Source organism: Pollachius pollachius (assembly GCF_949987615.1).
Source record: "Pollachius pollachius genome assembly, chromosome: 16".
Taxonomy (NCBI): domain Eukaryota; kingdom Metazoa; phylum Chordata; class Actinopteri; order Gadiformes; family Gadidae; genus Pollachius; species Pollachius pollachius.
In genome coordinates this window covers 8324034-8341138 of record NC_136949.1, presented here as the reverse complement: position 1 = coordinate 8341138, position 17105 = coordinate 8324034, and the positions used below count along the sequence as shown (strand labels likewise).

Sequence of the window (17105 nt, the reverse complement as noted above, 5' to 3'; positions counted from 1 at the left end):
TAATGAGTTGTGTGTTGGGGAGATGATGACAGTATACTGATGCCTACAAATTAGTGAAAATTGTATCAGCCCTGCACACGCACACAGGCATGTCAACAAGGCATGCATTGCACGCATACATGTGTGCGTAAACGCCAATATGTTATACCCTGATAAACAAAACTGGACACAAGGACACTCACTGCCAGAGACACACGCCTGCTCACACACACACACTCTCACACCAAAGACATGCCATTCATCAACAGGGCCGCCCAGAACAGACCCCAGGGTATTCATGGTGAAACCCATCAATATCCTCTACAGACTCTAGCAGGCAGGCTGGACACCTACACTGCGACAATAACACTCACACACACATACACACTCACTCACTCAGACACACACACACGCACGCACACATGCAAACACACACGCACACACAGACACGCAGACACACACACACACGCACACACATACACACACAGGATAAATGAACTCACCTATTTTCAAACATTGCATGCGCCTGCACTTTGCATTCCACCTTGGTTGACATTCCCGTTTAACAACAAGACATTGACGATAAGACAAGACTTTGCTTTTAATGTGTTAAAAAAGAGGGCTAGCACCGCTGTGGAACAACTCAATGAATTCTTCTGTGAAAAAGCATTCGTTGAGTTTAGCATGCAGGGTGTGAATGCATGGCCCTAAAATCAATGTCCACGTGCCTGGAGGAACATCCCTTCCTGTGGCAACAAGAAGAGGCTGACCTTTGAGAACCAGAACCACGACACGCAACTTAATACGACCCAAGATCGGGGTCTGTGTAAAATTGAGAAAAACAGCTGGGGGTGGGTTTAAACACTAGGGGTGCGTTAAAGGTCACTCCTGAGGCTAAGTAAGTCTGGCTGTCTTTATTTTAGGGTGTGTCTTACTTAATGTACATTCCATAGCTACGGTATGTCTAACTATCAGTCGCCTGATTGGTGAGCACGTATGCCTTTTTTGCTCTGTCTACATGCTTTTGGTCGTTCTTCTCAATCTCTATGTCTCTATGTCTGTATGTGTTTTTAGCAAACAAGTTTGTCATGTCCGTCTTGTGTGGCTCTCTGTAGGGCCTGTATAGGCTATTGGTGAGTATATCTGCCCTGCCTTTCATTCTCTCAGAGATGTGCTCAGAGACAGAAATGTAAAGAATGTCAATCTGGACAAAGACCAGCACTCTGGTCACATTCAATCCCACAAAGATGTGCAGTGTTTGGGGAAGGCGGGAGGAAGGGGGGAGGAAGGGGGGAGGAAGGGGGGGGGGTTGGGGGAGAGAGGAGGATGGGGGAAGGGAAAGGAAAAGAGGAATGGTAGCAGCAATGAAAAAAAAGAGAGGAAAGGAGAAATGAGTGCATGCGTATGTGTGTATTTGTGTGTGTGTGTGTGTGTGTGTGTCTCGGTGGGTGGGAGATTGAAAAGGAGCAGGTAAGCTGAGCTACGGCAGAGGGAATGAGGTGGAACCGCGGCGATCAGCAGCACAACAGGTAACCCGGGACGGCAAGTCGTGGCACATCTGAAGGATGAAAGCGGCAGCGAGGTAAAGGTTCTTCAGCCAGGGCCAATACCAGTGCTGGAACACCGAGCCCTGATGAAACACGCCACAGCAAACACTGGCGATGGCTGGAGTATCAACACATGCCTTCAGGCTGTGCCGCGGACAAATGCCAGTTAAACTGTGGATGGCGTGGCAGGAGGGAACACCCTAAGTCCTTCTAGCCGTTGTCTATTGAAGAATCAAACGTTTCAATCTATTATATATATAATATAGTTATTGTTATACGGTAGATATTTAATGCTATGTTAACTTTGAACTTTATTGTTTTCTAGGGACTAAAGACCGCGGTGTGAAGCTAATGTCTTAGGGCCCTATTTTAACGGTCTGAAACGCAAGTGAGAAGCGCCAAGCGCAAGTAGCTTTGTGGGCGGTTCTATGGAGATGTTGCTATTTTACGGCGCAAAAATGACTCTTGCGGCCTGCGCAAATCTTAAAAGGGTTGGTCTGAAGTAGCCTAATTACCCGTAGGTGTTGTTTGGGCGTAACGTGCAATAAACCAATGATAGTGCCAGCTCCCATCCCCTTTAAGAGCCATGAGCGCATTTGAATCTGACGAGTTGATATTTTGACAGCGCGTCTGCAGTCTCCGATGAGACAGATGCACATGAATTTCAAACTTCAAATGGCTCAGTTTATGGCCAAATAATATGGCCTAATTCACACATGGAATAAGGTTTTCTTCCACAACTTCAGAAATACTGAGTCCTCAAATAAATTTCGGCAAAGAAAACTTAACACACATATGATATGCGGTGGTAACTGTGGTTCTATTTAATGATATACGCAATATATTATAAACATCGTTTCTTATCAGTATTGTATGCATTATCGTTATCGACTTGTGTTCCTAATATGCATGTTTCCCCACGTTAATATACATTGCCATAGACTATATTATGCGTTACGTGTTTAGTTTGCGTGTGTTTAAACAAATGGACGCACACACGCGCCCGCATTCATTCATATTTTACACATACACACACGCGCGCACGCATTGATTGATTCTTTATAACACTCACTCGCGATTAAACAATGTTTTCTCACGATCAAATACTCATCAATCCTAAAAGTTATGGGCATGTACACGATGTCTGTGTCAAGAAAATATGTGCTTGCAGATGCATTGAATTAATAGTACAACTTATTACCGCTGTATCAGCTGTTCTTTCCCAAATAATTTACCAAAAATGTGTGGCTAGGTAGATGAGAGAAGCAAAGTGTATGCGCGAGGTGCACAAGCAACATTATGCATGCGCCCTTGAAATAGCATCCGAACAACGCGCCACTGACTTAAAACAAGGTATTTTCTGGTTTGTGGCGCAATTGTTTTCTGAAACTGCAAAATAGCACCAGGGAACGTTTGCGCCAGAACACGCCTCCTCCTTTCGCCGAACCGCCCCTTGGGGCGCAAGATCATTCCCTAATTTACCGACGCGTGGCGCAGGAGGGAAAAGAACGCTCTGTGGCAGTTGCAAACTAGCAACGACACATGCGCCAGTGAGAAAGTCAATTGCGCCAGATGCAAGATAGGGCCCTTAATGTTGTTTGTCCAGTTCCTTCTGCAACCAAAACTAGCCCTACGTCTTCCTTCCCCCCCTCCCCACCACGCCACACACACACACAGACATACACAGAGACAGACAGACACACACACACACACACACCTCCTTCTGTCATCTTTCATCTGTCTATTTCTCTGCTGTCTATGCTCCTGTCTCACTTCTTACAGCGCAAGGCCGGTAATACCCTGAAGCCTCTTCGTCAACTATTACATAAGTTGGTATGTGACCCTGCATATGACAGAGCAGCCCTGTTAGTGTGAGTGTGTATTCAACTGTGTGTGTGTGTGTTTACGTATGTGTGGTAGTTGTGCCAGTCAAGACACAGTTGCAGATATATGTTCAAGCTAAGACGTCCACCTCCGTCCATCAAATCACTTTCCCTTCCCCAATCTGTGCAGTTTTCAACCAGGCCCTCCTCTGTGCCTATTAAGGATGTTGTGTGTGTGTGTGTGTGTGTGTGTCTTTGATTGTGTGTGTGTGTGTGTGTGTGTGTGTGTGTTTACGTACGTGTGGTAGTTGTGCCAGTCAAGACACAGTTGCAGATATATGTTCAAGCTAAGACGTCCACCTCCGTCCATCAAATCACTTCCCCTTCCCCAATCTGTGCAGTTTTCAACCAGGCCCTCCTCTGTGCCTAGTAAGGATGTTGTGTGTGTGTGTGTGTGTGTGTGTGTGTGTGTGTGTGTGTGTGTGTGTGTGTGGAGACCTAAGCCATGTAGCTTATGTAAGAGTTCACATGTCATGGAACACTTTGCCCTCTGTTGTCAGCTTCCTGGATACTGATGGAATCTGCTGCTGTAACTATGTGTGTATGCGTTTTTGTGTGTGTGGGTCTGTGTGTGTGCATGTGTGTGTGTGTGACTGTGTGTGTTTACAAGCATGCATGTGTGCGTGGGTGCGTGTGCATGTGTCTGTGCGTGTGTGTGTGTGTGTGTGTGTGTGTGTGTGTGCGTGTCAGTGTGAGTGCCATGTATGTCGGTGCCTGTGTTTACCACCACAATTGGACAGCATTAGTCTAAATCATTCCCATACTAGCACAGAGCGCTCTGTGTGCGAAGGTCATCGTATCAGTTCTAGTGGCATAAGCCATGATGGCTTTGCTGCAATTTAATCCCCTCTCTCCAAAGTGATACAGGTTCAGCATGTCCAGGTGAGGAAATGCTGCTGTAAAGGAGAAGGATAGGAGGGATTGGAGAGGAAAGGAGAGGAGAAAGAACCCAAACGGTGGTATATAGGTCTAAACTGTGCTGATGAACTGCGTATGAATACTGACATGAACACTATACGCTATCCTGTTCACAAACCACATAGGGATAGTTTTATGTGTAATCTGAGAGAGGAGAGGTAGGGCCTCATCGGTGAAACTTGAAGTGATGAACCATTAATTAACATTAGTCGATGCAGTAATAAGCATTACCGAACAGTTCATTAACAGCTGGATGGACACCAAGTACCTGTCTGCCCTCCTCTGTCAACATTCTCCCCATCTGTTTCCTCTTCCCTCTCGCAAAGTGATGAAACATAACGGCACAATAACCACTGCAGTGTGTTGCCGCAATCTATATTTTCAGATCCCACTGATATGTTGTTTCATTATACTTGAAAAAAATAATTGAATTTCTAATGGATTTTTTTCCTTATGCTGAACTGGATCCATATATGCTTCAGGGAAGGGCTGCATATAGACAGATGCCTCTCTGCAGTTATTGTGTGGGTTTTCTAATTGGTATTTAGACTGGCTGCATGGCCGACGCTGTCCGCAGTGAACCCTGCTTGGGTTTCTTTCATTCCTGGAAAAGGATCTACTTCAAAATAATCACATCAGTAAGGGCACAGTGCAGCTTATTATCCATTAACTTCCCACTTATTCATTCATTTGCAATGGTAAGCCTAATTGTTTACCTTCTGAATACAACCAAACAAAAGCAATTGGATTTTCTTGAGCGTGGGTGGTGCGTGCGTGTGTGTATGTCTTTTTTTAATGAAACACATTAGATCATAGCATTTCCTCTCAGACAACTTTGTATTCCACAGAGGTAGACTACAGCGGGGGTTATGCATGTCATAGATTGCACTGGAATCATATAAAAACACTCATACGGGTCTAGGAAGTATCAATATGGCCTCAGCAAAGTTTTCTTCTTCAGCTGCCTGCTATCGACCACAGCAGCTGTGGGGCAGGACCACAGCGTGGCCAATAGTAAGAGGCAGAGTGGGTTTAATCTCCACCTATGCCCCATTGCAGGCCATTAAGCCAGGCGAGCCATCAGGATGGTGCAGATAGCCATCTCCCCTGCCCACCCCTTTGACAGTGTGCAACGGGGGCTGCAGAACGCAGGAAGTTCATGTATAATGAACTGGCTGCAGGCGTTGACTGCGCTTCGTAGCCAACACGGGTGCTAGCCAGCATGTCGTGCGCCAAGAGAGCTTGCTATTGATGATTCCCTGCCCTGTCATCTGCTAAGCAGTCTTACCCACACACACACACACTCAGCAAGGTTAAGGAAGATAGGTCTGGGAGGGGGGAAGCTGGTTGGCAGGCAGTTCAGTACTAGTGAAATGCTGATTGCTATCACAGCTGGTTCACTATTCTCGAATATGTTGAACTGAATACGGGAGCCATCTTTCTTTAGAAGGACAGGGAGATGTTTTTGGCCGCACATTGCAGCCTTGATGTCTATTTAACAAAGGTCATGCAGAGGTCGTGTTTTGTGCTGGTTTAGGTTCTTCCATTTTTGATTTCTGCTGATTTTCCCTCTTGGGTCCAACATGTCCGTGCCTCACACACTGCAAAAACACACAAGCATTCCATTACACCCAATGCACAAGGATTATTGGGATGATGAATCACCCACTTGAGGTGAGCCAGTGGTTTGTAATGGGTTGCGGTTTGTGTCTTGATACAAGCTTCTACTTTGACAGTCCCCATATTTCCAAAGGCAACATTCAAGCGCCACACCCAACGCTGATTCTGTTGGGGTTCTGCAAACCTTGTTCAAAAACGAAACTGCTCTACCTGAACAATTTGTGTGTAACAATACAGAGATGAACAAATGCATAGAAGATACACTGCATTTGAGGGGCAGACTTTTGAGGAAAGTTTTTTGGACACCATTGGAGAACCAGAGAAGGGACAAGAGAGAAAAGAGAGGGGGGTGAGGAGGGTGGGGGGGATTGGTGAGAAGCTTCTTTGTGGCACTTTGTAGGCCAAACTGAGGTGAAAAGGGAGAGAGGAGTAAGAGAGAAAGGGGGGGAGAGAGAGAGAGAGAGAGAGAGAGAGAGAGAGGTGGGGAGGCGGAGTCAGGGAAACAGATTGGGGGGGGCGGAGAAGGGAGGGAGCGGGGGGCTCCTCATATGTCTGGGGGCACACGTGTTCCCTCTCAAACCATGTCATACTTGTTTTCTCTCACCGTTGCGCACTTGCACGTGCACGTGCCCACACACACACACACACAGTCGCGCGCAAGGCCCGCAGGCACAGACGGCACAAAAGAAAGAGGAGGAAAGGGTTAAGAGAGTGTGACTGATGGGAAACAGAAGAGGGAGAGGTACAGCAAAGAAGCTAAATCATGGGGGGAATATGGAACAACATGGTCAAAACGTTATGTTGTACCATGTTGGTTTAGAGACGCTGCTCTGGTGTGGCCCCAGGGGGACACGCAGGGAGCAGGCGGCCCTCCAGAGTCAACAGGAATCACTGACACACAATCAGGATATTACTGGATGGCATGCAAGAAAGAAAATATGCCCAAGTAAAAAAAGAAAGACTGTCAGCCTCAGTGTCTCTCTCTCTCCCTCTAACTCTCTTTCTCCCTCGGTCTCTCGCTCTCTCTCTCTCTCTCTGTCTCTCTCTTTCCCTAATTCTCCATCTCCCTCTCCCTCTCTCTCTCTCTTATACCAAACATTGCAAAGTGATCATCTACTAAAGTCCGACACACAGACAGACGCATAGGAAAATAAAACGTTTCGGGCAGCATTTGTTATTCTTCTTGCCGGGAAACCCTCCCCTGAGACAGCGCTTTCACGAGACAAAGGCCAGGGTTGCCCCGTATGTTACGTCGCCGTATGAATATATTCAGCAGAAATCCAGCCAGACAGACCCCTAGACCCCCACCCATCATTCACTCAAGGTCTCCCTCACGCAGGTTGGGGGATGGGTGGTGCAAGCTACAGAAAAACCCTGAATGCCCTGTGTAAATGCATCCCCCCCCTGCCCCCCCCACACAGACACACAGACACACACACACACAGACACACACACACAGACACACACACACACACACACACACACACACACACACACACACACAGGTTTAACTCCGCCCTTCCCCCGTAACGTTCTGCCAGAAATCTCAACCGTGTTTTTCTCAACTGTAACGCAAATCAAACAGAGAGCCATTCCTCGTCCTGTTCCTCATTCGGACATGTCAAATCTATGCACAACAGTTTAAGACAAGATTATTGTAATACAATTACATAGTACATTACTCTGCATATATTTTATATTATCTCAATGCTCTCGACCTATTGCATAATGCAATTCACATAGAATTGAAACAACTGTAAAACCTGTATGCCAGTTAAACTACAATAATCAGCGTGGTAGTTTAACCGGAGAGACGGTAACTGCTTACCGTACATTATTATTGTTATTAACCTCTTTGTATGACATATCACAGGGCCACAGGGGAAACTAATTGCTCTAATTTCCCTTAAAAGGACAATAAACACAACAGACAGTACATGACTGAAAGGTAAACACCATTACTTTAGAGACTACATGGGCGATACAGTTGACCCAATGCTCACAATGGCCATGCTGACAAAATGTCTTAGAAAGGAGAGCAATGTTTGTTATGTTGAAATGACAGACATTCATCCCTGTTTGTGAACTACGGCCTGCTCCTTATACCCCAACAGATGGAAGCAAACAGAGGACACACTAGGATGTTCCTAATCTGTTGTTGTATATACAGAGCAACATTTAATAATAACAACACACACACGCACATGCGCGCACACACGCGCGCGCAAGCACGCACACACACACACACACACACACACACACACACACACACCCTCACGTCATTGCATATAAGTATTAACCATCCTACTGCTTGTTCAACAGTAGTATTTGTCTTTTGCCAATTGAGGGATGGCAATTTCACTAGGACACTGAACGCAGTGTCCGCCATTTCTCGTCTTTGCCTTTTCAATGAATGAACATTTAGGCCTCGTGTTAACTTTAGGACTTATTTAAGCGAGAGCATGTTGATGCTCCCGTATGAAGGCTATAGGTTAACATGGAAGTATAGAGAACACCGCTTGTAAACGAGCGCATACAACTACTTAGGATGAAAGAAATCGGATACGTCCTGTTTGCTATGCAAGACAATCAACGCAGTATTCAACTCGTTGCTCAGATAACTTGACGGAAAAAAAAACCGGTGGCAAACATACATTAGAGAATGGAGGGCTCGGTAGCCGTCCATGTGAATCCTGTCTCACTGTCGTCACATTCCACATCACAGCGGTAAGCTCCTGCCCTGGACTGCAGGGAGATCATATAGGCTATGCTGCATATCTAGTTCTGGATTCTCTATTCCTAAGCTCATGCAGTACCAAACACACATTAAGCCGTACTTCAACACATATTTACCTAAATATGCATATCACTGTCATCTCCAAATATATAAGGATCCTTGTTGCAAAAAGCATGCTTTGATGTTGCATCAAGTGTTTATGTGTATAATACTATTTAGAAAAAATATGTAATTACAATATAGGCATAATATTGTAATAAGTGTTTTTTGACAATTTAAGCGTTTTTGTCACAATATCTTTTTTTTTATTGACATTGAATGTGTGCTAGTAGCCTGTTAACCCATTATTTACCATTCCTAAAAAATAAATGACCACCAGGAAGAAAGCAGATCTACCGTGTTCTGAAGTGCGCTAAACCGATTCTCCAGAAAAGCAGATCGGAATAAACAAAGAGCGAAACCAACTTGAGAAAGACGAAGCGCACAATGTAATCAATGGCATCTTGACTGATCATGAAACCCAATTGACATGAATGAGAGAAGACATTTTACGCGCGATAAATGAAGATAATGTGCGTGGAAGCTTGCCCGCTAGAGCGCAATGTTTGTCTTGTAGCTTACAAAAAAAACAAAGCAAAGTATGCTTCCTGAATATAATACACGCGGATTTCATCCAAGTTGTTCTTACAATATGTTGATATTATGAGGATAATAATGTAATGTTATTATACGCATACGTGCAACTTTAGGGATGAATGTTGTGCAAAGCCGACCCATGTAAAAAAGGACCGTATAATTCTGTATTTACTTACGATTTCAGAGGATTATGAATGACTGTCGCCATTTTCCTTGCAGGACTGTAACCTAATATTCCAAATCTCGGTATAGTTTGGGACTCTTAGGAAAAAACAGGCAGCCAATGCAGTCCTGGTCACCGTGCTCCCTACCAATACAACAGCAGCATCAAGGTGCGGGGCGGGGCTTCAGGGAAGACTGTCAAAACTAACAACCCGGCCTATGCATCCCAGTCTGAAGTGCGCATTATATTTAATTACACGGTTATAAAGGTGTTTTGCTTTGATCTATGCGCCATCTATGAGCCTTTTGTGGGTATTAGGGGAGTTTAATCCGACAAAGTAATGATGCATTGTATTGTATGTTAGATTCAAATGGAAAACATAAACATCAGTGCATAAAAATATACATTCAAGAACGTGTAATGTTTTAATGCCAGTTGCAGTGTTGATGTTACTATTGTTTATTAACAGTCTATAATTCAAAATACACAAATACTACGACACGTTCCAAAACGGTGAATAAACGATGACTGACAAGGACCAACAGCCAATGAACGCCCGTAAAGCGAGACGCTTTTGTGAACCATTGGCCAATCACATTTTGGTTGGCGGACCTGATAATCACGTGTCTGCAACATGGCCGACCCAGGACTAGAAAGTTTGTGTGCTGTTGTTTAGCTTGGTAGATATTTATATAAATGTGTTGTTAGCTCTTTTATTTGCAACATAGAGGTCAGGCTGAACTGAAGTATTATATTTTCAAGTATAGACAAGTGCTATGAATTGTCATACTTATATATACAAATATAAACGGCAGTAACCCATTAGGGAAAACTAAGGACAGCTAACGTTAGCTAACTTGGTATTTCGCACTCGCAGTAAAAACATAGCCTTGTCACACAAAAACATAGTCCTTCTGTTAAGCTGTCTAATAGCCAGATTTATACACCATGAGGAAATGGAACTTGCGAGAGGAACGGAGATCACGTCACCGCAACGACTGGTACAGAGACAACCGGCAGAGTTCATCACAAGACGAATGGTACATCACCTGTTAAACTATACGAATAAAAGAATATGGAAGAAATGCTCAAGCTTTGAGCTCATGCTGAAGTATGAGCATGAACATACCCTGCAATCTATACTTGGCAACTGTCATAGCTGATATTGTTATTTAAACTTCTTTACTCCATGAAGCAAATCAGATCAAGCTTTGTTTAACAGGAAGGACTGTGAATGGTGTGTTTCATCACTAGGTATGGATATAGTTTAACAGGCTCCTCTAACCAAGCTTCCCAGAGAGGCTCTGATGCTGCAAATTCGTCCACCTCTTCGTCCTCCGTCTCTTCCTCCTCAACATCAACCTCCTCTTCCTCTAGTACTAGCAATGTGGCACCTGGTGAGGCTAAGTCAAGACTTATTTTTACATCAATAAATATTGTCAAATGTATGCTATGATGGATATACAAAGTTCTTTATACAAAGATTTATAGTTAGATTTAAGTTATCTTTAAATCCGTGAATTTCCCTCACAGTATTAATCAAGTGTTATCTTAAAAGAGAAGTTTGAAATTCCTTGGATAACATGTGATTATCGTATGCAGTATGTTTGGATCTTTTGTTTTATTTTTGTCTATCGTAAATGATCTTTCTGTTTTGGTTCTGTGCATCTGAGAATAAAACACTTGGATTTGATAACCCTGTCTCACTCTACCCTTGACCTGCAACTATTTTTTCGCCGTTCATTCATAGAATTGCCCGGGTTCTATTTCGACGTGGAGAAGAACCGCTACTTCCGCCTGTTGCCGGGACACAACAACTGTAACCCCCTGACCAAGGAGCAGCTGCAGGAGAAGGAGCGAGAGAAGCAGAGAGCCAGGTTGCTCTCGGAGGATGACCAGCCCTTCAAGGTGCGGCTTCCTCCATGAGAGGATGCTTGTGATTACACCCTCTCTCCTTATTCATTTGTTATCATTATTATTCTAACAATGGACCCTCAGTTATGAACCATTGAGGTTTAGCCACTTGGGTATTTATTGACCAGATTTGCTGGTGTATTTAATGTGTTTTGGTGACACGTGTTCTCTGGTTTACAGAAGGCGCCAAGAGTAGGATTAAACACGGCTCTACTGCTGCAGAAAAGACGAGTTGGGCTTCTACCTTCAAACTCCTACTGCAGGTACGCTATCAGTATAGACCTATAGAGACGTATATATTTGATGCTATATTTGTTATGGTTTGCTGAAGCCGTAAGTAAGTAAGTGAGTAAGTAACCAGAAAATACAACAAGATAAAATGAACCAAACGGATAACAAAGGGGGAGAAACCAGAGCATCAATTATGTAAACGCATTGTCATGTTTCTTTTGTATACTTGTAACTTGTAACATAATTACCATGTGTAACCAGGTTGGTCCATGAAGTGAAGGCGAGTGGAATGATGCGACAACGTCTTGAAGTCAAGAGCACGGAAAACCACAGCCTCAACCAAGACAACTTCAGGGTCATAGTGGTCAGTGCACATACAGGCACACACTGGTTCTCTTTGATGCTTATCCTTGTGTGGTGGGGCAATAGACACCCTTCACCCTTCTCACAGTAGGACAGCAACACAGCATGGTCGCCTCTATTATGTACAAGGTCACCGGTAGTAGACAGATTTTCCTTAGTTAAGTCCTCTACCTGTCCCTACATAATAACGGAAATATACAATGCTGTGTTTAGGACACAGAGTTACATCTCAAAGAGATCAAGACCCATTAAGATTCCCTCAAAAACATCTGTTAAGGTTTGCTTTGGAAACGTTGGTGTTCATTGAGCTGAACGGCTCCTTCCCGCTGCTTCCTCTCTCTAGGGGGACTCTGCGTCTGAGAGGGTGTTCACGGTCAATGACGTGTCCCACGGCGGGTGCAAGTACGGCATCATGAACTTTAAAGGCTGCAGCAGAGGCTCACTGGCGGTGGAAATGTGTGACAACCTGTACTTCACCAACCGCAAGGTAGGAAGGGTTTCTCCGGACGTCAGTGTCTCCGTTCATGAACACTTGAGATGGCTCCAAGATGCGTTCTTAGAAGCGTACCCAAATGAAGCAAACTAACATCATGTTGTTTCTGGGTGTTCCAATAGGACACAATGACCCACAATGTTTTAATGACATACAAATCATAACAAAATTGGAAAAAATAATAAACAATTTTACCTTTTCCATTTGGCGTTCCACAAACCTCTATTGTATTTTTAGTTGTCTTGACTGCAGTTCTTCTGTTTCACTACTTCATTCACCTTTATTACAGGTGAACTCCATCTGCTGGGCATCCGTAAACCATCAAGACTCCCATGTGTTGTATCCTTCCTGGCTACTGTCCAATCGGCCTGCAGCCTCAATATCATCTGATGTACTATAAATATTATATGCGTTAAAGTCAGTTTCTTGCAACATCTTTACCAAGTTAGTCCTGCTTATAGTGAATAACATGAACATATGGTCTTAAAATAAATCTGTACCAGGTCAGTCTTGCTAATAGTGAATAACATAAACATATGGTCTTAAAATAAATCTCCTAAACTGACCGTGACCAGTGTTATTTAACAACAGAGGGATTTAATATTTAGATGAGCAGTCAGGGTGCAGTTTTCTTCTTCCATTCAGCAGACACATTGTATGCCTTTCTGAAACACTTGTACCTATCATGGATGGATCTGAGCCCCATAGTGCCGTGGGGTCCCATGGTGTGCTGTTTGATTTCCTTCATGGAGCTCCTCTGTCAGGCTGTCTCTGGTGGGGATGGCAGACACCCCGGGCTGTGTCAGTCTGCTCCCTGCGTCCCTTTTCAGCAACTCCAACCCAGGTAAGACTAGAACATTGATGCGTTGCCCATCGTTACATCGTATTAAAAGGTACAATGATGATGATAGTAAAAGCATTCGTCAAATATATATGCAGATGTTTGATCGGTTTGTTTTTGCATGTTTTTTTTAACTGTTTATTTTAAGTTTACGTTTTATAAATTGAAACTTGACATTGGAGTATTTGCCCAGGACTGCCATCTATGATGATGAGTTCTATTGGTGGTTTGAGTTAAGTGTCGCTGCAGTTCTCCTTCTCCTGCCCCCCCCCCGGTTCCCTGGCTCCCCAGCTCCATAAGCCTGTGCTCCCCCCTCTCTCTGACCACAGAGCAGCCCGGGATGCTGTGTAGCTTCAAGATCTCTGCAGCCTGGTCCTGTGCCTGGTGCCTCAACCCTCAGGCAGACAAGAGCTTCAGCACAGGTCCGTCCACTGCAACCCGTCACTACACGTGGCCTTGACCTCTGGTTCCCAACCTTTGATTCTAGGTGGACTGTTAAGTTGTCATCAAGACCTTTCGCAGACTACCTCATAGGCAGATTAAAAATAGAAAAACAAACATGCAGTGGCTGAGCAAAGAGTGCCAGCGCCCCCTGTTTATGCAATTATTACAGCAAAAAGAACATGGCCTGTGGGAAACAGTGGGGGGAAAAGTCAGCGCTGCTTATGCTCCCAGTGTGTTTATTTGGCAAACACATATGAACACAAAACATAAATGGGAACATTACAATGGAAACCCTAATGGAATGCACGAAGCAAAACTATTTTTGAATAATGACAAGCCATAATACTATGTTGCATTAACTATATTCATAACATTCATAAACATTTATTCTCAAATGTCTATAATATTGTATATTTTATATTATTGTAAATGTGTTCACGTACTGCTGCAGTACCATCCCTGCACTATCCTGCCCTCAACGCATAGTGTGTGTAAAACCAGGATCATCTTACGTGTGTGTGTGTTGCGTGCGGTCAGGTCTGTCTCGCCGGATCATAGTGCAGCATGCTGAGGCGCGTCGCACTCAGACGTACAGCGTGACCAGCGATGTCTTGGCCCAGCAGTTTGCTGTCCGGGTGAGTTAGCCGGCACAACGTGCGTGCTGGTGCGATCGTGAATGACGGAAGGTGACTGATTGAACTAATGCAAACGTCTTACCGCCTGATCATTTTTTACCAAAGTAAAGGTTATTGATTGAAGATTCCCCCACAGGGCTTATATTAAACCAACTCAACACCTGATATGTACTCGATTGGACGAGCACTATTGGATTTTCTCTCTCTCTCTCTCTCTCTCTCTCTCTCTCTCTCTCTCACTTCATCCCCATCCATTCCTTCCTCTCTCTACCACCTCTCCCCCAGGCCCCGGTGCTGTTCAACGGCTGCCGCTCCGGGGAGATGTTCAGCATCGACCTGCGGGTGCGCGGCCGGCGGGGGGGCGGCTGGAAGAGCAGCCGCTTCCACCAGGAGTCGGCCGTCACCTCGGTGCGCCTGCTGCAGGACGAGAACTACCTGCTGGCCGCCGACATGCTGGGCCAGGTCAGAGGATCCGCCTTCACACCGCAGTGAACACCTCCACGGGCCTCAGTGGGAGTAGACACGCTCTGTCTCTTTAAACCCCGATGCATGGAAATCCCGCGGAGTTGTTATTTAGGGACAGAGTGGCTGTAGGTCAGCTTCGAGACTTGTGAAGAGAGAGCAGATTTTGAATCTCGCTCTCGCTCTCCCCCCCCACCCGTTTGTCCGCCGTTGAGCAGTGTTGAATTTAACACACATTTGAACTACTGTAACCTAGCTTACTCTAGCTGGTTTCTCCATGTGGCCTGCCGTCGCATTATGTAGACCGGGGTGCATTCAATGGATGTCGTCCTTTATTTTGTGACATCCAGATCAAGCTATGGGACGTGCGGGCGACCAAGCCGGTGCGCGAGTACAAGGGGCACCATAACGAGCACGCCTACCTGCCCATCCACGTGAACGAAGCGGAGGGGCTGCTGCTGGCAGGTGAGCCCTCTGCCGTCTCACACACATCATGTAACGCACAACGTACGCTGGAAGAGCTGGTCCGTTGCTTCAATGTGCGTGTGTCCAGATATATGATCCTCAGTACACTGCATACTGTTTTATACGTGCGAATAGGGCAAGACTTAATATACACTCAGTGAAGAGGTTTTGAAAGAGGTACTTTCACAGAAATGTCGATTTGGAATGTGTGTTTATTTGATGTATATTAGTTGTGTAAATTAGTTGGGTTACAGATATGTGAAGTTCTATCAATGCATCTTTTTTGCTCCTTAGTACACAACTATATTGTAAAAACTGCAACGAAGTCAAAACTCAAAATATATATCGCACATTGAACTATGATACAAAATAGACACTCCCTGATATCGTTCAGGGTCGTCCCCTCGTACTGACCCCCCCCCCCCCCCTTGTGTCCCCCTCCCCTGTCCCCCCCTCCAGTGGGTCAGGACTGCTACACCCGGCTGTGGAGCCTCCAGGACGGCCAGCTGCTGCGGACCATCCCGTCCCCACAGCCCGCCGCCAAAGACCTCATCCCCAGTGTGGTGTTCTCCTCGCAGCTGGGCGGCCGCCGGGGGCTCCCCGGGCTGCTCATGGCCGTCAAGCACGACCTGTACTACTTCTCGTACAACACGGACCCCCAGGATGCGACGACGAGGCAGCCCGCTCGGTGAAGGGACTTTGCTTTTTTTCACGACAAAGAGCTTTGGTGGTATTTTGCAGACGGCGAGTGTGGCAAATTGGATCTCTACCGCGCCAAATGGTTGACTTGAATTGAGCTGGGCTGCGGATCATTGAGGCTCTCTGTGACGTTGACTCCGGCGGGGCTGAATGTATAGGTAGGACAGCTTTGAGTTTGAAAGAGATTGGTAGGAATGGTGAGCACAAGGGTGTTCGCTGGGAAGTGAAATGATGGAATATAATAATGGTTGGGGTTATTAGGTAAAAAGGAAACACTGTGAAAGAAACTATATGCTGTATATTTTCCACAGAAAGTGCAATTATTAACAGACTTGATTGACATTTTGAAATTAAATCATTGGGTGCTGGCATTGTCTTCGCAGCTTCCATTCCTGCATGCTTCAGCAATTTGATTTTTTTAAAGAAACTAGAAACGCACACACAAATGTGTCAAATGTTTGTCTCTTTATTATCCGAGCAAATATTAACACATTCAAGATAAAGGTTTTTCTTTTTTTTGCCTTTTTTCTGTGTTCCTCCAACTTGACTCAGGAAAGACGATGGCGGTCGTAGATTTCTAGCTTATTTCCCCTTCAAGTGAATACTGAGTCTCCCCTCTACTTAGATCTTTATAATGCCCTGTATATGTGCTCTCACAAGGTGGTGGACGGTAAACACAAAGCAGTTCAACCAGATATCAAACAGACTAACATGTTATGGTGCAACTATAAGTAAATCTTCCCCGCCACTGGTTCAAACATGGCTTCAGCACGATCCTACTATACACAGCGTCTCCTCGCTCGGCTATCGCGACCTCTTCTGAGGGGCCAGCCTCAGGAAGCTGTGAAGATCATACCTCTGAGACACCGCTCTTTAGAAGCAGATCATTTGCAGTACAGTCTTGTTGATTGTTCTAGGATTATAGAAATTAAATATTTTAAAAAAGCAAGCCATTAACAAAATGGTTTTCATTATTTATATAGTAAACGTTTCCCTCTAGGTATAGATTTTTCATATAAAATTAAACAGTCAGTGTGGGCAGCATTGTTAAGGCGAATCTATGAACAGAACGTCA

At 44.9% G+C, this 17105-nt stretch overlaps 2 protein-coding genes across 3 annotated transcripts in view; one reads left to right on the top strand and one right to left on the bottom strand.

Moving 5' to 3' along the window:
* dpf3 (double PHD fingers 3) overlaps nt 1–9561 on the bottom strand; it is a 25184-nt gene extending 15623 nt beyond the window's left edge. For both annotated transcript variants that reach the window (XM_079753687.1, XM_079753688.1), the window contains exon 1: nt 9497–9561. In XM_079753687.1, the coding sequence (XP_079609813.1) occupies nt 9497–9528 (32 nt within the window). In that variant the 5' untranslated portion in view covers nt 9529–9561. The remainder of the gene's footprint in view (nt 1–9496) is intronic.
* A 564-nt stretch (nt 9562–10125) lies between these two features.
* On the top strand, nt 10126–16401 carry wdr21 (WD repeat domain 21). Its single transcript, XM_079753639.1, has 13 exons — nt 10126–10523; nt 10738–10880; nt 11234–11391; nt 11578–11660; nt 11890–11992; nt 12335–12478; nt 12774–12823; nt 13249–13328; nt 13655–13747; nt 14307–14404; nt 14690–14866; nt 15217–15331; nt 15791–16401. Exons 1-13 carry the CDS (start codon nt 10432–10434, stop codon nt 16021–16023), a joined length of 1569 nt encoding a protein of 522 aa, XP_079609765.1. The 5' UTR covers nt 10126–10431; the 3' UTR covers nt 16024–16401.
* The last annotated feature ends 704 nt before the right edge of the window (nt 16402–17105 follow it).